General features: G+C 47.1%; 1 protein-coding gene across 1 annotated transcript; it reads left to right on the top strand.

The window, feature by feature from the left end:
* Positions 1-1,542: 1,542 nt before the first annotated feature.
* Positions 1,543-20,982, top strand: LOC311488476 (bone morphogenetic protein receptor type-2-like). The gene is made up of 18 exons (XM_084545205.1): positions 1,543-1,654; positions 5,880-6,071; positions 7,196-7,408; positions 7,767-7,871; positions 7,953-8,044; positions 11,825-12,058; positions 13,244-13,358; positions 13,791-13,951; positions 14,023-14,170; positions 14,324-14,460; positions 15,000-15,136; positions 15,224-15,410; positions 15,496-15,577; positions 15,719-15,798; positions 15,874-15,993; positions 16,068-16,274; positions 16,701-17,688; positions 17,891-20,982. Exons 1-18 carry the CDS (start codon positions 1,597-1,599, stop codon positions 18,202-18,204), a joined length of 3,570 nt encoding a protein of 1,189 aa, XP_084401331.1. The 5' UTR covers positions 1,543-1,596; the 3' UTR covers positions 18,205-20,982.
* The last annotated feature ends 1,664 nt before the right edge of the window (positions 20,983-22,646 follow it).

The raw sequence follows: 22,646 nt of genomic DNA, 5'->3' as shown, positions 1-22,646 counted from the left end.
CATATACAGGTGTGTTATATACAGGTGTGTCATATACAGGTGTGTTATATACAGGTGTGTCATATACAGGTGTGTTATATACAGGTGTGTTATATACAGGTGTGTCATATACAGATGTGTTATATACAGATGTGTTATATACAGGTGTGTTATATACAGGTGTGTCATATACAGATGTGTCATATACAGATGTGTTATATACAGGTGTGTCATACAGGTGTGTTATATACAGATGTGTCATATACAGGTGTGTTATATACAGGTGTGTCATATACAGATGTGTCATATACAGATGTGTTATATACAGGTGTGTCATACAGGTGTGTTATATACAGATGTGTCATATACAGGTGTGTTATATACAGGTGTGTCATACAGATGTGTTATACAGGTGTGTTATATACAGATGTGTTATATACAGGTGTGTCATATACAGGTGTGTCATATACAGATGTGTCATATACAGATGTGTTATATACAGGTGTGTCATACAGGTGTGTTATATACAGATGTGTCATATACAGGTGTGTTATATACAGGTGTGTCATACAGGTGTTGTAGAGGTAGACCAGGGTCATAACATCAGACCATGTGACCAGAGGTAGAAGATGCACATAACCAGTAACAGAGATGAATCCAGAATGATCCATAGAGACCAGGGTCCGCGAGACCAGAGTCCAGGAGACCAGGGTACAGGAGACCAGGGTCCGCGAGACCAGAGTCCAGGAGACCAGGGTACAGGAGACCAGGGTCCGCGAGGCCAGGGTCCAGGAGACCAGGGTCCGCGAGACCAGAGTCCAGGAGACCAGGGTACAGGAGACCAGGGTTCAGGAGACCAGGGTCCAGGAGGTCAGGGTTCAGGAGACTAGGGTCCAGGAGACCATGGTTCAGGAGACTAGGGTCCAGGAGGCCGTGTTTCAGGAGACCAGGGTTCAGGAGACCAGGGTCCAGGAGGCCAGGGTTCAGGAGACCAGGGTTCAGGAGACCAGGGTCCAGGAGGTCAGGGTTCAGGAGACTAGGGTCCAGGAGGCCGTGTTTCAGGAGACCAGGGTCCAGGAGGCCAGGGTTCAGGAGACCAGGGTTCAGGAGACCAGGGTCCAGGAGGCCAGGGTTCAGGAGGCCATGGTCCAGGAGACCAGGGTTCAGGAGACCAGAGTCCAGGAGACCAGGGTTCAGGAGACCAGGGTCCAGGAGGCCAGGGTTCAGGAGACCAGGGTCCAGGAGGCCATGGTCCAGGAGGCCAGGGTCCAGGAGACAAGTCAGATCAGAGCGGAGAGGACAACAAGCTGCTGTCTTATACAGGTGTCCTTGCTGTCCAGGTGTGAGAGGACAGAGGAGACGTGGACTGGTCAGGACTTAGAGTCTTAGGTTGTAGCGGTTCAGGAACTGGTTTTAGAGAATGTGGGTCAGGACCTAGGTTGAGAATGAGTCCAGGAAGACACCGGGACCAGCAGACTGGTTGTGTTTGTCCTCCTGAGAGACGTTTCCTAACTGTGATAATAATCTGGGCTCTTGTGTTTCCTCAGGGAGAAGCAGTGAAGCGGTTCCTGGACGGACTGACCCAGGACCAGGGATGCTGGTCTGAGTGAACTCAACATGGCTGCTTCATGTCTGACGGTGTGTCTTTGTGTCCTGCTGCTGCCTGCCGCCACTGGTCAGTATCATCACCAGCTCATTAGCCTAGCTTAGCATAGAGACAGGAAGCAGGGACAAACTAGCAGCTGGACTAACTCAAACCCTGACCGACTGGATGACGACCTGATCCATGTTCTGTAAGAGTCAGAAACTAAAACACCAACGAGTCGACTTAACAAAGGTCACACACCTGCAGAGACCTGGGGCCTCATGTGACGGGTGGGTGCAGACAAAAACGTTACGTACGTTCTTGTTCACGGAAAAGTTCAAAAGTATCAAGAGTGAAATGTCCCGAGCTGCGCAAAGACATTTTTAAATGCTGCGGGAGCTGATAATCGTTTAGTAAAGACCAGTAAAGACCAGTAAAGACCAGTAAACTTCCAAATAAACCGCTACGAGAAACGAAAACCGCGAGCAACCAGCGGCTCTCGGCTACTTACGGCGTGTCAGTGGAAGCTGGACCCGTAATCGTTTCTACGTCAGCGCCCCCAGGAATAAGGTGGATCATTTGCAAAAATATAGTTTGGCGTGGACAGGGAGGGGACGGGTACAACACGTGGGCTCAGTTCCACGTTGACTGGGATGAACAAAGGAAACGTGCTTCTGGATCTGAGCGTGGGCCACGTTTTAGTAGGAAATCCACTCAAGTCTTTGTACATGAGGATCCTGGTCTCTCTAAGTCCTGGGTGATATGGTCTCTGTCCAGATAAGAGTCCAGGTGTGAACACACTTGGGACAGATTTGAATTTTCTGATCTCAGTCTTTCCAACATCTGGATCATGTCTCCAAGTCAACCAGCAGCTGTTGATGGTTCTGATCCAGCGGTAGGTAGAGATCCATTAGAGACAGCAGCTGCTACAATATTCTACTGACCACATGATGGCGCTGCTGATTTACAGACACACACACTGAGATCAGATCTCAAGTGCTGGCTGGGGACGCATGTGGAGACACATTTACATTAAGACCAGGTAGATGGACAGGTGAGACCAGGTGAGACCAGGTGGAGACACAGGGACTTAGAGATGGACAGGTGAGACCAGGTGAGACCAGGTGAGACCAGGTGTAGCTGATTATTGATGCAACTCTGATCATGAGCTAAACAACATGTGGAGGAGCAGAAATGAAGGAATGAAGGTTCAGATGAAACGATTCTCTGGTTCAACGATCATGTAAATCTACTGGAAACACGTCAGTCCCTGTTTTTACCACAGACAGTGAAGGCAGCGCAGACACTGAACAACAATGATAATCATTTAGTTATTAATATTATTATATATATTAATAATAATTAAGTTCATTTGATTTGATTCTGAAAAGTCTTTAGATGAATTCAACTGTTTAACAGCTTCAAGCATCAGGATCATGTTGTGGTGGTAACACACTAACACACACACACTAACACACACACACTAACACTAACAGACACTCACTAACAGACACACACACACACTAACACACACACTACCAGACTCACTACCACGGCGCCGTCAGCCAGTCTGAGTGGGCTCCATGTTGTTGCTGTGATGCTGCTGATAAGGCTGTGTGGACCTTCCTCTCATTGTGTAGCGGCAGAATAAACACTGATGGTCCAGGGAGGGACGGATTCCTGAGACCTGACTCACCGACACCACCCCAGTCTGACCTGAGGGGGGCGCTAAACATCAGAGACTTGGTGTAGCTGATACGTAGCTAGAAGCTAACGTCATATTCATCTAGAAGATGAGCTGAGCTACATCAAGTTCAGGACGGCCATTCTGTAACTGAAATGCATTCTGGGATACCTGTCTGTAAACCACACCAGTTACGTCCTGATAATAAAAGGGACCGGGGCTGGGACACATCCAGGTATCTGAACCTGTCACATGGTGCTTTGGACTGGACCAGGACTTGGAGAGAGACTGGTGATGATTAGAACACATGATGATGAATGAATGAGCAGGGGGCGTGGCCTCTACATGTCTCCGCCTCCAGATCAGTACTGTACTCTGATTGGAGATGACGCCACCAGACCAAGATGGCTTCTTGGTTCATCTTCATACTGTAAACACTGAGTGGTTCATCCTCAGGAGAACAGAAACATTTTGTTTATGACCTGAGCGCTAGATTTCAGTTCATTCATCAGTACAAACGTGGGCCCGGGCTGCTGCTGTTGCTATGACAACAGGACATGTCAGCTGTTTTATTTCTGTGCCAGGAAGTAGTTTGATGTTGGAGACACAGAACTGGAGTAAAAATAGTTCTGAATGTTCACGTCTGAACCGTTTGATCTGAACTGAAACAGGAAGTGATCGTAGCATCAGAAGCTAACAGAGTTGTTTTACAGAGAGAAGTCATCATGTTATTGAAGGCAGATCTGACTTTGTTCTGATAGCTGACTGTGCTATGCTAATCATCATGTTCTGTAGCTGCAGGTTGGATCAGGTCAGCTGTGTGTTAGCTAACGTTAGCTTGAAGCTTGAAGAAGCTAACGTTAGCTCTCTGACTCAGCTGAACATTGGATTAATGGTGTTGTTGTGAGGATGCTCTCTGCAGCGCTCGCTCGCTCCTGGACGCCAGAACAAATCTTTATTTGTAGCCTTGATGCTCGCTGTGCTGATGGCCCGGAGAAACTCTGCTGAGCCAAAATATATGCTGGCCACTTCATTAGGTACACTACTGAATCTAGTCTCCATGAAGGTTCTGGTTCAGCTGTAGTTTCTAGTAACTGAGAGAGACGTTGATTCAACTGTGTTTTCATTTTGTAGAACTATTGAACTGACATGTGTTCTTAATATTTTGACATAGTGGTCAGTGGGCTAGACTAAATAACAGAAACACTTTAAGTTTAATTCAGTCCAGTTTAACAGAACCACAATGATCATCCATGTGAATCACCACCTTTCTGTTTCTAAATCAACTCAACTTTATTTATTCATTAGTGTACCTAATGATGTGGACAGGGAGAGTGAAGCAGAACATCGTTAACGTTCAGACGGGAAGTATCCTGACTCAGGTGTCAGAGGATGAACGTTCAGACGGGAAGTATCCTGACTCAGGTGTTAGAGGATGAACGTTCAGACGGGAAGTATCCTGACTCAGGTGTTAGAGGATGAACGTTCAGACGGGAAGTATCCTGACTCAGGTGTCAGAGGATGAACGTTCAGACGGGAAGTATCCTGACTCAGGTGTCAGAGGATGAACGCTCAGACGGGAAGTATCCTGACTCAGGTGTCAGAGGATGAACGTTCAGACGGGAAGTATCCTGACTCAGGTGTCAGAGGATGAACGCTCAGACGGGAAGTATCCTGACTCAGGTGTCAGAGGATGAACGTTCAGACGGGAAGTATCCTGACTCAGGTGTCAGAGGATGAACGTTCAGACGGGAAGTATCCTGACTCAGGTGTCAGAGGATGAACGTTCAGACGGGAAGTATCCTGACTCAGGTGTTAGAGGATGAACGTTCAGACGGGAAGTATCCTGACTCAGGTGTCAGAGGATGAACGCTCAGACGGGAAGTATCCTGACTCAGGTGTCAGAGGATGAACGTTCAGACGGGAAGTATCCTGACTCAGGTGTTAGAGGATGAACGTTCAGACGGGAAGTATCGTGACTCAGGTGTTAGAGGATGAACGTTCAGACGGGAAGTATCCTGACTCAGGTGTTAGAGGATGAACGTTCAGACGGGAAGTATCCTGACTCAGGTGTCAGAGGATGAACGCTCAGACGGGAAGTATCCTGACTCAGGTGTTAGAGGATGAACGTTCAGACGGGAAGTATCCTGACTCAGGTGTCAGAGGATGAACGTTCAGACGGGAAGTATCCTGACTCAGGTGTTAGAGGATGAACGTTCAGACGGGAAGTATCCTGACTCAGGTGTTAGAGGATGAACGTTCAGACGGGAAGTATCCTGACTCAGGTGTCAGAGGATGAACGCTCAGACGGGAAGTATCCTGACTCAGGTGTTAGAGGATGAACGTTCAGACGGGAAGTATCCTGACTCAGGTGTTAGAGGATGAACGCTCAGACGGGAAGTATCCTGACTCAGGTGTTAGAGGATGAACGCTCAGACGGGAAGTATCCTGACTCAGGTGTTAGAGGATGAACGTTCAGACGGGAAGTATCCTGACTCAGGTGTTAGAGGATGAACGCTCAGACGGGAAGTATCCTGACTCAGGTGTCAGAGGATGAACGCTCAGACGGGAAGTATCCTGACTCAGGTGTGTTGCTTTACCTGTCAGCTCATGTTGTGTTTCTATATGCAGGTTTCCAGTCGGAGGACGGCGAGGACAGACTATGTGCCTTCACAGACAGCTTGCAGGGGGCGGAGCCTCCTCCAACCAATGAACTACGAGGAGAAGTGCAGGAGAATGGCACGATTCGCTGCAGCCGCGGCTCCCGCTGCTATGGATTGTGGGAAAAAAGAGCAGATGGGGAAATGCAATTGATAAATCAAGGTGAACGCTGCTGAATAGCTACTGTTAGCTGTTAGCTGCTGCTTGCTATCAGCTGTTAACTTTTAGCTGTTAGCTGTTGTTGACTGTTAGCTGCTAGCTATGGTTAGCTGCTGTTAGCTATAATCTGTTAACTTTTAGCTGTTAGCTGCTGTTAGCTATAAGCTGTTAACTTTTAGCTGTTGGCTGCTGTTAGCTATTGTTGGCTGTTAGCTGCTAGCTATGGTTAGCTGCTGTTAGTTATAAGCTGTTAACTTTTAGCTGTTAGCTGCTGTTAGCTGTTGTTGGCTGTTAGCTGCTAGCTATGGTTAGCTGCTGCTAGCTATAATCTGTTAACTTTTAGCTGTTAGCTGCTGTTAGTTATAATCTGTTAACTTTTAGCTGTTAGCTGCTGTTAGCTATTGTTGGCTGTTAGCTGCTAGCTATGGTTAGCTGCTGTTAGTTATAATCTGTTAACTTTTAGCTGTTAGCTGCTATTAGCTATTGTTGGCTGTTAGCTGCTAGCTATGGTTAGCTGCTGCTAGCTATAATCTGTTAACTTTTAGCTGTTAGCTGCTGTTAGCTATAATCTGTTAACTTTTAGCTGTTAGCTGTTGTTGACTGTTAGCTGCTAGCTATGGTTAGCTGCTGTTAGCTATAATCTGTTAACTTTTAGCTGTTAGCTGCTGTTAGCTATAAGCTGTTAACTTTTAGCTGTTAGCTGCTGTTAGCTATTGTTGGCTGTTAGCTGCTAGCTATGGTTAGCTGCTGTTAGTTATAATCTGTTAACTTTTAGCTGTTAGCTGCTATTAGCTATTGTTGGCTGTTAGCTGCTAGCTATGGTTAGCTGCTGCTAGCTATAATCTGTTAATTTTTAGCTGTTAGCTGCTGTTAGCTATAATCTGTTAACTTTTAGCTGTTAGCTGCTGTTAGCTATAATCTGTTAACTTTTAGCTGTATGCTGCTGTTAGCTATTGTTGGCTGTTAGCTGCTAGCTATGGTTAGCTGCTGCTAGCTATAAGCTGTTAACTTTCAGCTGTTAGCTACTGTTAGCTATTGTTGGCTGTTAGCTGCTAGCTATGGCTAGTTATTTTGTTATCTTTTGTTCTTGTTGTCAAAGTTAAATAAACATGTCTGGTTGCGTCCAGGTTGTTGGACTCACGTCGGCAACCAGCAGGAGTGTCATGGCGACCGCTGCGTGCTGGTGACGGCGACGCCCTCTCAGGTGCAGAAAGCCAACTACCGTTTCTGCTGCTGCAGTCACAATCTCTGCAACGCCAACTTTACTGAGGCCCCGCCCACTGCCGACACCCCTGCCTTGAGGCCGATGAAGACGGGTGGCCGGGACGACAGCGAAACAGGTGAGCAGATATGTGACACTCCCGACCAATCACTGGGCTACTCTGAAATTCAAATGGTTCGTTGAGTCGACCAATCAGCAGCCAGACAGGAAGTAAAGGAGCCTCTACAGTACGATTATATAGCGATTTCCTGTGAACATCCTGGTCACATGATCGTCCCTAAAGACCCGAAGAAGAACTCAGATCAAATGAAGTATTGATCAGTGTGTGTGAGCTGGTTCCTGTATCTCTGTGAGGACCGGCCACGTTAGTGAGGCAGCTCCGGTCCTCACAGAGATACAAACACCAGTCTGGCTCTTCATCTGAATGCATCTAACCTTAGGAGCGATGACGTAACAGTGTCATCCTAATCCCACAGGTCGACAGCTGACACCCGAGGAGACGGCGCTCGTCGCCCTGGTAACCGTCGCCATAGCAGCCATCCTCATCATGGCGCTGTTCCTGGGATACCGCATGATAAAAAGTACAAACACACAAACATTCTGATCGATACCGATTAATCAGGTGATCAGTGATGAACAATCAGCTGTGTGTCTGTGTCCAGGGAAACAGAAACACAGTCTGTCTGCTGTGGATGTGATGGAGGCAACAAATGCTGAGTCTGGTGTCGACCTGGACAACCTGAAACTACTGGAGGTAAACACACACACACACGCATGAATACCTCTTTAAGAGGCGGGGCTATAGATATTTAGGCTGACTCAGATTTATTTTAATGGCACTTTAAGAGGCGGGGCTACATTAGTTGCATCAGGTTTCAATCACTGAGAACATTAGAGGACCATGACGCGAACCCTGAGGAACCCCACGGCCTCTATGGAATTAGAACGCTGCCATAAATCGTGCGCGGCGCAATGAGACTCGCGCGAGCGCAAATCAAACATCCGCGCGCGCAATGAGACTCGCGCGAGCGCAAATCAAATATCCGCGCGCGCATTTTTGCCCCCCGAGCGCTTTTCCAAGCACTCGCGAGCTATTTTGTAGCTCGCGCGCGCGCAGAGTCCGCTCGCAAAACTTTCCCCTGCTCGCTCGCGAAACTCTCCTCTCCTCGCGCGGAAAACTGTCCCCTGCTCGCGCGCGAGTTATTTCTTTTAGTGGGCGTTTTTGTCAGTGAGGGGGACGGGCCTGGGGGCATGCCAATCGCCATTGTATCCCCGAATATAATTGGTTGAGCGTATTGGCCAGTTGAACAGCAGGGTACGGCAACACTACTAGGACAAACGGGACAAACCACACAGCCCCGAATGCCTGAATGACATGTATTGTGATTTGGTGTCTTGACTTGAAAGTTTGCAAAATGTCACACAGAGCAATGAACTTCAGTATGTTTGACTGAGTGCTGTCTTTCCTTCCCTCCATCGTCGACATTAATCTGATAAAATGCTGATCATTTTTTGTAACTTGGATTCTGTTGCACAACGACATTTTTTATTTTGGTAAAACTGTTTTGTTCATATTCTCGATTTAGACTTCTTCTTTCTCCCTGAAAATTATAAACGTAATGTTAAAAAATCCTAAAAATAAAAAAGATAGAAGGCCTGTAGTTTATATAGGCGTCAGCAACTCTCGATATGAGAGCAGCATATAGACGTATGGTCCAGATGCAGATGTGTGTCAAAATATAGTAGGCTATTTCTTATTAAAATCTTATTAAGGCAAAGATGCCCATGGACACTCTTTTTAAGAGACACAACCCTGCAAACATTTCGACGTCTAATAAACGTTGAAACAACGTCTAAACGTACACGTCGCCAGGAGGTCTAAAAGTAATGCTGAAAGGCAAATTGAAACGACGTCGCGTTGCAACCTCGACGTCTTTTTAACGGTCATAAACAACGTCCCGTTGTAACACAGATGTCTTCTAAGCGCGCATTATTCACCTTCTAAAAACGATCCAGTAAATATTCTGATATATATTTACAGCTGTATGTGTCGAGTTTTAGATGTTGTTTCTGCAGTGAAGTTAAAAAGAGGTTGACAAATGCAGGTAGAGAAGATGTTGACGTTGCGATCTGACGTCTTTTCAACCTGCATTTCAGCATCACTTTTAAAGCCCCTGGCTGCGTCTAGGTCTCGACGACGTTTTAACGTTTGTTCAACGTCGAAATGTTATCTGTTCAAACTGACTGATTAACTGTAACAATTAGTGTTTACATATAGATAATACATTTAATGAATAATAAATGATATTAAAAATATTTTTTGCTATAAATTAACACATTTATATAAATACAATGTATTAACAGAACCTACCTTTGGGGGGAAATTATAAGTTTGACAACACAAAAGTGCAATTTCTTTAAAGTTTTATTACACAAACAATCAGAACACTTGAAAAACTAAAAACTAATCAGACCAACATGATTCTTACACATACAGCTCTGGAAAAAGTTAAGACACCACTTCAAAATGATCAGTTCCTCTGGTTTTACTATTCATAGCTATGTGTTTGAGTAGAATGAACACTTTTGTTTCATTCTATAACCTACTGACAAAATTTCTCCCAAATTGGAAATAAAAATATTGTCATTTAGAACATGTATTTGCAGAAAATGGCAACAGGTCAAAATGACAAAACAATTCTGGTGTTTTCAGACGTTGTATAATGCAAAGAAAACAGGTTCATATTCATTTTAGAACACAACACTACTTTTCAAACTTAGGAGGAGTTTAGAAATCAACATTGGTGGAATAATCCCAATTTAATCGCAGCAGTGGTCTCTTTTATTTTTAGCTGTATGTGCAATAAACATAAAAACACCCACACAGTTGAAAAACACTTTGTAGGCGATCACGATCTCCTCTGGACCCCTCTCCCTCCTATCAATGGCTCCTTCACCTGGAGTGGAGATCCTCACTCTGTCATGTGAAGCTGGAAAAACATTTGAAGTATATTACTTAACAATTCTTAAACACATCTTGGGAAATTATACACCGTTTTACCATCTAATTCACCTACGTACATACTACATACATCACATGAATGTTAAGTCATGAAACAGACATAAATTGCTTTTCGGTTATATTTACATAGGCCATAAAGTCCCAGATAATGATAAAATAAAAACATTACATGATCTTAAACAGAAGAAACATTGTTGATTAACAAAGCAGACAATTAGGCATTGCATTGGGAGTCAAATTTTTATGTTCACAATCCACTGAATATTAACATTTTAACAGCTAATCAATAGATTAGGCTACTATTGTTTTTTTTTGTTTGTTTGTTTTTTAATGAAGATAAATTAACATTTTCAAATTATCTTGGGGAAAAAAATGCATTTTCTGGACACCTCCATGTCAGCTGGTCTGTATAAGTGCTTCACTGATTTATGTCTGGATTTCTAAACTCCAATAGTCCAACAATATCAGAATATTAGACAGAAAGCACACTGAAGAGGCCTGTTTCATGTTAGCCGAGTGAGCAGCTAGCTTGAAATCCACTCGACAGTTAAACACATAACGCACGGTCGGTCAATGACACTTTTTAAAACACAGAAAGTTGCATATGAACCTACAGTCTATGATAATGAACACATATAAACCGTCTCTAATGTTTTATGTCAACGAACTTACCGAAAAAACTGTTCGGTACGTGCCGTACTTGCTTCTCTGCAGTCGTTCCGCTGCCAGGTTTGGAGTAGAAGGTCCCGCCCTTTTCGCCTCTGATTGGCTAGAAGGGCTCTCACCCGATTGGTTGTATAATTTAATTTTTTCTTCTAGTTGGTTTGTGGTCGAGGTGCAACCTAGACCTACATTTATTTTTTTCATCAAGTTGGTTTGTGGTCGAAGCGCGACCTAGACCTATTTTAAACTCGTTTCACGCTAGAGGTCGCCCCTTAGACCTACCGTCAAGGTTGATGAAATGTTTGCAGGGTACTGTCTTTGACGTTACCTGAATGGCGGTTCGGCAACCAGCTTTTTGGTGCATTACCGCCACCTTCTGTTCTGGAGTGTGAATAAGTGTGGTTTGTCCCGTTTGTCCTATTAGTGTTGCCGTACCCTGCTGTTTAACTGGCCAATACGCTCAACCAATTATATTCGGGGATACAATGGTGATTGGCATGCCCCCAGGCCCGTCCCCCTCACTGACAAAAACGCCCACTAAAAGAAATAACTCGCGCGCGAGCAGGGGACAGTTTTCCGCGCGAGGAGAGGAGAGTTTCGCGAGCGAGCAGGGGAAAGTTTTGCGAGCGGACTCTGCGCGCGCGCGAGCTACAAAATAGCTCGCGCGTGCTTGGAAAAGCGCTCGGGGGGCAAAAATGCGCGCGCGGATGTTTGATTTGCGCTCGCGCGAGTCTCATTGCGCGCGCGGATGTTTGATTTGCGCTCGCGCGTGTCTCATTGCGCGCGCACGATTTATGGCAGCGTTCTAATTCCATACGGCCTCATCCTTCTGTTTGTGTTCTCTGACAGCTGATTGGTCGAGGACGCTACGGCGCCGTGTTCCGAGGTTCTCTTAACGAGCGCTGTGTGGCCATTAAACTCTTCAGCTCAGCAAACTGGAAGAACTACACCAACGAGCGCTCCATCTACTTCCTGCCGCTGCTGCAGCAACACGACAACATCGCTCGCTTCCTGGGTGCCGACGAGAGGACGGCGGCCGACGGACGCCTCGAGTTCCTGATCCTCATGGAGTACTACCCCCATGTAAGATTCTGCTTTAACACATCGTTAGCTAGCCAGAGGGGGCGGGGCTTGTTTTATTCTAGTTAGTCAGCAGTGCCTCGTTAACCAGGACTGCAACTAATTACTGACTGGCTAATTGATTCAGGGCAACCTGTCTGGGTTGTCGTTGTCGTTTTAGAAGTTGACTTATTTTAGTTGTTATTGGAGTTGTTGTTTCCAGTGATCTTAGTCCCGCCCACTCTTATTGATGGGTTGTTCTCAGAATGACCAGAGCAGTGGACCAGTCTCTCCAGAGGATGGACCCTTCATGCTCTGACTCCATTAGTCGTGTTATTGTTCTGGAGGACGGCGCCTCCTCGGCTACTTCCTGTCTGGAGCCACTGACCTCACACACTCATGTTTGTTCCTCTGTCTCTGTGAGGACTGTAACGGGTCTGACGTTTAATGCAGCCGTCATGCAGAGGAAGATAGAAACTCTGTGATGGATGCTAATGAAGACATGAACTAGACATCACATTGACATTCATTCTTTCACAAACCAAAAACATGTCATTAAACTCTTATCACCACCAACATCTCCTGCTTCCTGTTTAAACCAGACTCAGTGACGTCTGCATTCCAGACACTCAGCAGACTGTTTTTAATGAGAAGCCGTTTCAGGAAACAGATTAGCTTAGCTTAGCATAAAGGCTAATATAATGCTGCATTTATGCTCAGTGACTCAATCAGTTTACACTATCTTGTTTATGCTAACATTAGCTTGTTCATGCTAACTTAGCTGCTTACATTATCTTGCTCTTTTTTATGCTGATGAAATGGCTAATGATATCCAGTGTTAGCATCAGTAGCTGCTTATGAGTGCTCAGGTTTAGCAGAGCAACGAGCCAACATCAGTTTAAAGAAACGAGGTAACGTCCAAAACTCTGATCCCTCAAAGAGAAACGAGAAGTTCAAGGTTCGTGAAATAACTGGACAACAAGCAGGGAACTCAACAGACGACCAACCAGAGCTCAGTATATACAGACTCAAGAGCTGATTGGTTAACAAGACCCAGATGAAACCAATGAGGGCAGAGCTAATGATCACAGCTGGAAAACAGGAACAAGAAACCTTTCAAAGTAAAACAGAAGAACAAACATGAAAACAGAATAAAGTGTAAACTCAAAGACAGAAACCAGAGGAAGTTGAGTTCTTGTTGTCTTTCAGGGCTGTCTGTCTCGCTACTTGTCTGTCCACACCGTGGACTGGTTGACCTGCTGCAGGATGACCCACGGCGTCACCAGAGGACTGGCCTTCCTCCACACCGAGCTCCACAGAGGAGGTACAACACAAACACCATGATCCACAGGACCAGGGTCTCACTGGGTTTAATGGTTAGAGACAAAAAATACAGAAGTCATTAATCCTCAGAGTTACGTAAACATTACTGTCCTGACTCTGATTCATTCAGAGTTTTCACTTTCTAAACTATTTTACCTCAAACTAAATCTAATGTCCTCATTGGTTCCTGAGATTGTGGTTTCTACTCAGGCGATGCAGACTCTGACAGAACTGAGTCTCAGAGCAGCTCCCCCTGGTGGCCATGGTCGGTCACTGAGCTCCCAGATTATTAGTGTGACGTGTTCACAGACTGATTCAGATCAGACATGTTTAGGATCTGGATGGTAAACCTCAAGGCTAACGTTAGCTAGAATGCTGCTGTGTTACTTCCTGTTCATTTGGTCATGTGGCTTGTGGTGTTACTTCCTGTCAGACCAGTACAAACCGGCCGTGGCCCACAGAGACCTGACCAGCCGGAACGTCCTGGTCCGAGCCGACCTGTCCTGTGTCCTCGCGGACTTCGGTCTGTCCATGAGGCTGACGGGGATGCAGCCTTGTTGCCCCGGAGACGACGACACCATGGCCATATCAGAGGTCAGGTCATGTGACCAGTAGTTATTGTGTCTGAAGGTGTAGCAGGTGTGAACTAAGCAGGTGTCTTGCAGGTGGGGACGGTGCGCTACATGTCTCCAGAGGTTCTGGGTGGAGCTCTGAACCTCAGAGACTTTGAGACGGCGCTGAAGCAGGTGGATGTTTACGCTCTGGGTCTGATGTACTGGGAGAGCTTCAGGAGGTGCTCTGCCCTCTACCCAGGTAACTACACAACACTACACAACACAGGCCGTTGTCATGGTAACTCTGATATATGGCAGCTTCATCAACCTTCCAGAAGCTGTGAATAAAACATGATTCAGTCTGAAGCCTCCAGTGACGTCTTATCTAAACCTGTGGTCTCCACCTGTCCAGGTGAAGCGGTTCCAGAGTTCCAGCTGGCATTCCAGGCCGAGCTCGGGAACCATCCCAGCTTTGAGGACATGCAGAACCTGGTGGCCAGAGAGAAGTACCGACCCAGGTTCCCAGATGCCTGGAAGGAGAACAGTGTGGTCAGTGGTTCATTGGCGCTGGACTGAGTCGGACTCTGGTTCATTGGTCCTGGACTGAGTCTGACTCTGAGTCTGGTTCATTGGTCCTGGACTGAGTCTGACTCTGAGTCTGGTTCATTGGTGCTGGACTGAGTCTGAATCGGAGTCTGGTTCATTGGTGCTGGACTGAGTCTGACTCTGAGTCTGGTTCATTGGTCCTGGACTGAGTCTGACTCTGAGTCTGGTTCATTGGTCCTGGACTGAGTCTGACTCTGAGTCTGGTTCATTGGTGCTGGACTGAGTCTGACTCTGAGTCTGGTTCATTGGTCCTGGACTGAGTCTGACTCTGAGTCTGGTTCATTGGTCCTGGACTGAGTCTGACTCTGAGTCTGGTTCATTGGTCCTGGACTGAGTCCGACTCTGGTTCATTGGTCCTGGACTGAGTCTGACTCTGAGTCTGGTTCATTGGTCCTGGACTGAGTCCGACTCTGGTTCATTGGTCCTGGACTGAGTCGGTTGAAGGACATGTTTGAATATGATTCATGTTTGTGTGTTTGTAGGCGTTGCGTTCCTTGAAGGAGACGATGGAAGACTGTTGGGATCAGGATGCTGAAGCTCGACTCACCGCACAGTGTGCAGAGGAAAGACTGTCTGAACTCACACTGCTGAGTCTACACAACAATACACACAACCACAGGTATACACACAACCACACACAACCACAGGTATAGACACAATCACAGACACCACAGTAAACACTAGTTTCTTGGTGTATGCTTCTCAGGAATCTGTCTCACGGACGGTGGCCTCCTCAGGTTGGCTCCGCCTCCTCCTACAATGAAGATCGTCAGGTGGGCGTGGTCAAAAATCTCCAGGGAGACAGTTACACAGCATCAGTCATCAGGACGACATCAAGTTGTGTAGAAGGTGCAGATAAGAACCGGAGCTCCATCAACGTGGAACGGCAGCAGGTAGAGGTGATGAGCGTTGACGGAAGGACGTTATTAATTAAACCTTAATTAAACCGTTGATCTGTCGCTCCATCTCTTCTGTCAGACTCAGACTCGCTTGTTGACGTCAGACAGCACCGCGTCACCGGCCTCCGTCCTCTGCACCATCTCTACATCTCACCTCAGTGGTAACAGCAGCAGATCCAACATGGCCGCTCTGTGTGATCAGCTGCTCACAGCTCTGTGTTTCTGTGTTTGAGGACTCATTAACATTTTAACATTGAGGAAGTGTCTCAGTAGGTGTAGTAATGGTCCCTGCTGTCTTCCAGGGGGCACTGTGCCCAGGGTCCCGGCCTGCCTGCAGCTGACGGAGGAGGACCTGGAGGCCACCAAGCTGGACCCACAGGAGGTTTTAACCTTTAGTTCTTTGTTCAGTTTCCTCATGTGAAGCGACTGTTTTTCACAGCAACATCTGTCTCTGCAGGTCGGGAAGAACCTGAGGGAAACGTCTGATGAAAACTTGATGGAGCATTCACAGAAGCAGTTTGGTTCTGATCCTCCAACCTCCACCCTGCTGCCCCATCAAAGGCTCCTGAGTCCTGAGGTACCACTGCTGACCGAGGGACGTCTGTCCTGACTCTGCTGCTGAATGTAACCTGTGATCTGTTGATCCTCCAGGCTAACAACTGGGCACCAGCTCCTCTATGTGAACCGGGGATTGCTGGGGGAGTAGTTACCCCTCCTTCCTCCTTCATCCACCCTCTCCCCAAACAGCAGAACCTGCCCCAGAGGCCCACCAGTCTCCACCTGCCCCCCAAGACCAAGGAGAGCGGCTCAGCTCCTTCTCAGTTCAAGCTAGGGAAGCTCAGATCAAACCACCATCAGGTAACAGGGATTTAATGTGAGTCATTTTCAAGCAGGTCCTCTGTGGATCTGTTAAAACTCTGGATCCTGAAGATGTTCTTCTCAAAGCTAGGAAGCTCTTTCCGGACTAACTAAGACATCTTCTCCTGGAACCACAACCATTTGCTCTCATATGCTGAAGAGCTTTGGTTGAATGTATCCCTGTCAGAGCTAGCTTTAGCTTTAGCTGCAGATGTAGCACGGCCACACTGAGCTCAGGCTGCAGGTGTTTGGAAAGAGTTTAAAAGGCAATAATAAAACCCAGAGCTGTGACAGAGTGACTGAGGAGCTCAGTTACTGATGTCTCCACCATTTGCTCCATTCAAACAGATGGTTGAGTTAATCAGGTTGAGTTTTTCTGATCACATCGTCTCATTGGACGTCTGTTTATTTTTTGTTTTTTTTCAGGTGGAAACAGGCGTCGCTAAGATGAACACGGTAACAGCCGTCGCAGCTCCAGAACCACACCTGGTCACCACGGTTACCATGAGAAGCAGCGCTGCAACTGGGAACCAAGTCCACTCTGGAGCCCCCACCCTGGTGAAGAACGCTATGATAGGTGGAGGTCGGACCAATCCTGCAGGACCCCAGGTGGAGGAGGAGGAGGAGAAGATGGGGGGAGAGAGGAGCGGAGGAGAAGACGGCTGCCAGATCCTCCTCAACTTCAGTCCTGATGAACATGAACCTCTGCTGAGGAGAGAACAGCTTCCTGCCGAGAGCCAACCCCCTCCTCCTCTGCTCCATCATCATCATCATCACATGTTAACAAGACGAGGCTCAAACTCCAACAACAACAACAACCGGCTGGTGTTGGGTTCAGAGGTCGATCCTGGAAGAATCAGTCAGAGTGAAGGTCTGAGCAGCGTCAAGGTGGAGCCACCACGTGGAAGTCAACCCATCAGTGGATCCACTACCACTGCCTCAGTTTCACATCTGGAAGATAAAGTTCTGCTCTCTGGTCACACCCCCCCTCCACAGGCCCCTCCCACCATCAGCGGTAAAGGTCAAGGCTCAGATTCAGACCCGTATCAGACAAAAGCCCCAGGATATACCCAAAATTCAAAAGACCAGCTGGTCCCGTCTGTCAGCACCTCCCAGGTCCCAGACACCACAGCTCCACGATCTGGCTTAACAAAAACTACTCCAGAACCAGTATCTATAGAAGAACCAGGAACCCAGGCACAGCAACCGCAAGACCAAGGCCCAACTTTACCCTCTACAGCCCTCGCTCAGAAACCTCCACCACTAGGAGTCACCTGCTCAGACCTTGAAGCTTCACCAGCACCAGTCTCAGAAGCACAAACTGGTCTGTTGGAGTCCCAGGTGAGACCGTCCAAAGCCAGAAGGCCTGAGCGCCCCTGTTCCTTGGACCTGTCTTCATCCTGCATCTCTTCAGGTGAGTCAGACTTCCTCCAAATCTCTAATAATTATTTATGATAACACACAAAAAGTTCAACCAACAACATCAGAAGTCATGTTGGTTTCGCTTCACAACTTCATTAACTTCATGACCACGTTCCCACGTTTCACAAACAAACCCAGACTAACTGTTCATCTCAAACCCTGTAACGTTCGTCTCTATGTGTTCTTCTGCTCAGATGATTTCTTCGTGACAGATAACGATAGTCTGAGTGCTTCAGGGGAGAAAATAAAACGTCGTGTCAAGACCCCGTACACTCTTAAAAAATGGCGTCCAGCTTCATGGGTTATATCCTCGGATGCAACTCTTGACCTGGACTTTGAATTCAACACCACGGGCAGCAGCAGCAGCTTTTCTTCTGGTCCTCATCGAGCAGGAAGCACAGGCATCCCCAGAATCAACCAGTCCAAATCCAGCATGGCTGTGTTTCTGGTGGAAGGCGGCACCACGGCGACCACGACCTCGGAGCCTGACGGGATGACCTGCTTCTAAACTCGTTCTTTTTCCAGAGCTGATACATTTTTCTGTCTTCCTTCTGTTTTGTTGTGGAAACAAACCTCATAGGCCTCCCCAGCACAAGCCTGAACCAACAGGAAGTGACTGACAACCAAACAAAGTTGTGACTGAAGTATTTTGACAGAACTCAAACACACCTGAGGAACTGTTCGTAAATGGTGGGCACTGGGTTTCTGAAGGATCCTTGCTGGTTGGTCCTGTCTTCTGAGCCACGGCTGAATAAATGACATATATATTTCTGTAGCTGATACAGATGCCATCGCTCTCTTACTTCTACAGTCTCCTGTCTGAAAACTGAAATTGCTCAAGATCTTAAAAACCAAGAATCTCTTCTTGTTGCTTGTGAAGTTGCTCCTGGATCCGGTTGTGTCTGGTTGTGGTTGGTGGGTGTGATCTTGATATCACCTGATATCAACTCAATAACCTCACTCGGTTTGTTTTTGTAGACTTCTGACTCGTAGAACACCTTCAGACTGTCGGACTGTCAAAATCCACCATCTCTTCCTACTGCTGTGACTGGACTTCTCTGGTCCACTTGGCACCAGGACCAAGACATAAGTAGAGTGGACTTATGTCTTGGTCCTGGTGCATCAGAATGAGTGGACTGGATCCAACATCTCTTCGGTCTATCCATCCTTTATCTATTAATGCTGGTCCTCTAGTGGACTGTGGGTCTGGAGCCTATCCCAGCTGTCATTGGGCAGGAGGCGGGGTTCACCTGGATAAAGAGAATTAAACAACCATTGACCATTAGGTTCATCACCAATTAACCCAACAACCAGGGACTGTGGGAGGAAGCTGGAACACCTGGAGAGGACCCGGGATTCAAACTCAGTATCCAGAATTCGGGTTTCTGTCCAGCTGGGTTTTCTGTCCATGAAGGTTGTCTAGGTCATTTTAGACAAAGACATCTGGACTGACCTGACATGGACCTGTAGTTACAGGAAACCAATGAATGGGTCTCTAGAGGGTCAGTATCAGACTCCAGTCATGTGACCTTCAGGTGGACACCCCCACATGTTCCTGATAAAAACTTAACCCCCCAGCAGACATTTAGAACTGAACACTTGGAGGAAACGTCTTCTACAAACACAACAAGTCCAGATGCATTTGATTCAGTTTTGTTTTTTCTCTGGTTGTTGTCTTAGTGGTCTGGGTCCTGGGTCTGGGTCTGGGCCCTAGGTTTGGGTCCTGGGTTTAGGTCTGGGTTTGGTTCCTGGGGTTTTGGTCTGGTTCCTGGGTGTAGGTCTGGACCCTAGGTTTGGGTCCTGGGTTTAGGTCTGGGTTTGGGTCCTGGGTTTAGGTCTGGGTCCTTTGTCCTGGGTCCTGGGTCTGGGTCTCAGTGTATCGATCCCAACAGATGTTTTTTATGCGGGGCAGGAGGCGTTTAAATCAGTTTGGTTCTGGTGGTTCTGGACCCGTGAGAGGATCTGATCACTAGTCACATAATTTAAGCACTTTATTTAGTTATTTTTGACGCCTCATGTAGTCCAAGTATTATCTGATGCTCTGTCTTTGTGTAGTGAGTTGAGGCAGTAAATCCAGCTATGCAGTCTGATCGACTCAACGTTAACGTCTGACGATCTTTATCCTTTTAATTTGCACTTTCCTTCATGACGTAGTCTCGGCCGCTGTCTGAGGTCTGAGCGACGCCGGGTTAGGACCGGACGGAGAGAGGAAGTCATCAAGATAAAGAAAGAATGTCCAGAAACGACGGAGACGAAAAGAGACGAGCGGTGGTTCTGTGGAGTTTATGCAAAATGATGGAGACAGGAAGATAATAATTATTATAGGATGAGATAAAGATAAAGAAGGAATGAACAGATCTGATCTAGATGACGACGTAAACCTCCGATCAACTCAGCTGCTTATCAACGTTATCTGGTTTAAACTGACGTCTCTGCTTCTAGTTGAAATGTCTCCAGGACTGAAATTAGAAATCATTTTCTTTACAGTGGAATTTTTCCATAAGATGAGGCCTTGGTTCCATTTCTCATTTCTCTGAATGTTTTATTTTTGACTGTTGTGTGGTTTTATAGATGTACAATCTTATGTTATTTATCCCAACGATATTAAAGTGACCACATACTGCTGTTAGTCTACTGCTGCTGTCTGTGGAGACGCTCTGTTCTGACTGTTTTCTACAGTTTGTACTGTTTTTAGATGCTGATATGTACATGGATTTATACATATACACTTGTATGTGTGTGTGTGGACCTGTCCAGAACCAGAACACTACAACAGACAGAGTGTTTTAAATCAAAACACACTTCATGGTTCTGTGAGGTCGGGCCTCTGAGCATGCTCAGTAGGGCACTTCTCTAGGAAGTGAAGGCGCACTCGGCCGCCATCTTTGGATCAGATAAATGTTTGAGAGTAACCAGGATATTTCTGGTCTGTAGAAAAATTAAACTGCCAAATGTTTTCTCTGTAGTTATTTTACTAAATGATTCAATAATCGTTTGAGAACAAGATGGCTGCTGTCGCTGGAAGAGTTAATGTTGAGACACATCTAAACAATGTTTGTATCTGTATTATTATTTTACACTGTAAAAGAATAGTTATCCAACTAATATCTCATTTAAAGAAACATGGGTTAGAGAGCTAATGGCTAATGTTCACAGCTAACGTTTCCCTTTAAAGATAGAGCGTCACAAAACTAAACTCCTGCATGAAGCCTTAGGCCTCAGTCATGGTTCATGTTCTGTGTGTTTTACAGTGTGCAGGAGGTCAACACATTCATGTGTTCATAGTCATGTACCAGTGTAAATACTTGTTCCTGTGAACACATGAACTCAGAGCATGCAGAGCAAATCTTCATCCAACATGTTCATCATCATCAGGTTCATCGTTAAATAAAGTTCAGACGAGTCAACGAGTGTCTTCATCTACTGTTATTCATCTGTAACGTGATGAATAACTTTATATTATTAATATTTATTAATCTTCTGTAACCTCTTGTCCTGTGAAGGGTCATGGGGGGCTGGAGCCTATCCCAGCTGTCATTGGTCTAGAGGGGGGGTCCACCCTGGACAGGTCTCCAGTCTATCCCAGCTGTCATTGGTCTAGAGGGGGGGTCCACCCTGGACAGGTCTCCAGTCTGTCCCAGCTGTCATTGGTCTAGAGGGGGGGTCCACCCTGGACAGGTCTCCTGTCTATCCCAGCTGTCATTGGTCTGGGGGGGGGGGGGGGGGGGGGGGGTCCACCCTGGACAGGTCTCCAGTCTATCCCAGCTGTCATTGGTCTAGAGGGGGGGGGGGGGGGGGGTCCACCCTGGACAGGTCTCCAGTCTATCCCAGCTGTCATTGGTCTAGAGGGGGGGAGTCCACCCTGGACAGGTCTCCAGTCTATCCCAGCTGTCATTGGTCTGGGGGGGGGGGGGGTCCACCCTGGACAGGTCTCTCTCCAGTCTATCCCAGCTGTCATTGGTCTAGAGGGGGGGTCCACCCTGGACAGGTCTCCAGTCTATCCCAGCTGTCATTGGTCTAGGGGGGGGGGGGTCCACCCTGGACAGGTCTCCAGCCTATCCCAGCTGTCATTGGTCTAGAGGGGGGGTCCACCCTGGACAGGTCTCCAGTCTATCCCAGCTGTCATTGGTCTAGAGGGGGGGAGTCCACCCTGGACAGGTCTCCAGTCTATCCCAGCTGTCATTGGTCTAGAGGGGGGGGTCCACCCTGGACAGGTCTCCAGTCTATCCCAGCTGTCATTGGTCTAGAGGGGGGGGTCCACCCTGGACAGGTCTCCAGCCTATCCCAGCTGTCATTGGTCTAGAGGGGGGGTCCACCCTGGACAGGTCTCCAGTCTATCCCAGCTGTCATTGGTCTAGAGGGGGGGGTCCACCCTGGACAGGTCTCCAGTCTGTCCCAGCTGTCATTGGTCTAGAGGGGGGGTCCACCCTGGACAGGTCTCCAGTCTATCACAGCTGTCATTGGTCTAGAGGGGGGGGTCCACCCTGGACAGGTCTCCAGTCTATCACAGCTGTCATTGGTCTAGAGGGGGGGTCCACCCTGGACAGGTCTCCAGTCTATCACAGCTGTCATTGGTCTAGAGGGGGGGGGTCCACCCTGGACAGGTCTCCAGTCTATCACAGGGCTAACACAGAGAGACACTCACACCTACGGCCAATTTAGAATCACCAATGAACCTAACCAGCATGTCTTTGGACGGTGGGAGGAAGCTGGAGAACCTGGAGAGAACCCACGCAGACACAGGGAGAATATGCAGACTACACACAGAAAGGAACCAGAACCCAGAACCTTCTGGCTGGGAGGCATCAGTGCTGACCACCACACCACTGAGCCGCCCTATATAAAGTTATAACCATAAATAATATCATAAATGAAAAGATGACCCTTACCTTGGTCTGGTGTGACTGGACCAGACATCATCAACTCCTAAAACATCTTCACATAAAAAAT

Source organism: Chelon labrosus, assembly GCF_963514085.1.
Source record: "Chelon labrosus genome assembly, chromosome: 5".
Taxonomy (NCBI): Eukaryota; Metazoa; Chordata; class Actinopteri; order Mugiliformes; family Mugilidae; genus Chelon; species Chelon labrosus.
Note: the sequence above shows the minus strand (reverse complement) of the source record. Positions and strands in the feature narration are given on the sequence as shown.

What these genes read in the sequence shown, in the direction of transcription:
- LOC311488476 (XM_084545205.1), top strand. Translation starts at nt 1,597, where the DNA reads ATGGCTGCTTCATGTCTGACGGTGTGTCTTTGTGTCCTGCTGCTGCCT. An exon ending in CCGGGACGACAGCGAAACAG is followed by an intron (nt 7,409 to 7,766) that starts GTGAGCAGATAT and finishes CTAATCCCACAG; the next exon opens with GTCGACAGCTGACACCCGAG. An exon ending in TTCATCCTGCATCTCTTCAG is followed by an intron (nt 17,689 to 17,890) that starts GTGAGTCAGACT and finishes TCTTCTGCTCAG; the next exon opens with ATGATTTCTTCGTGACAGAT.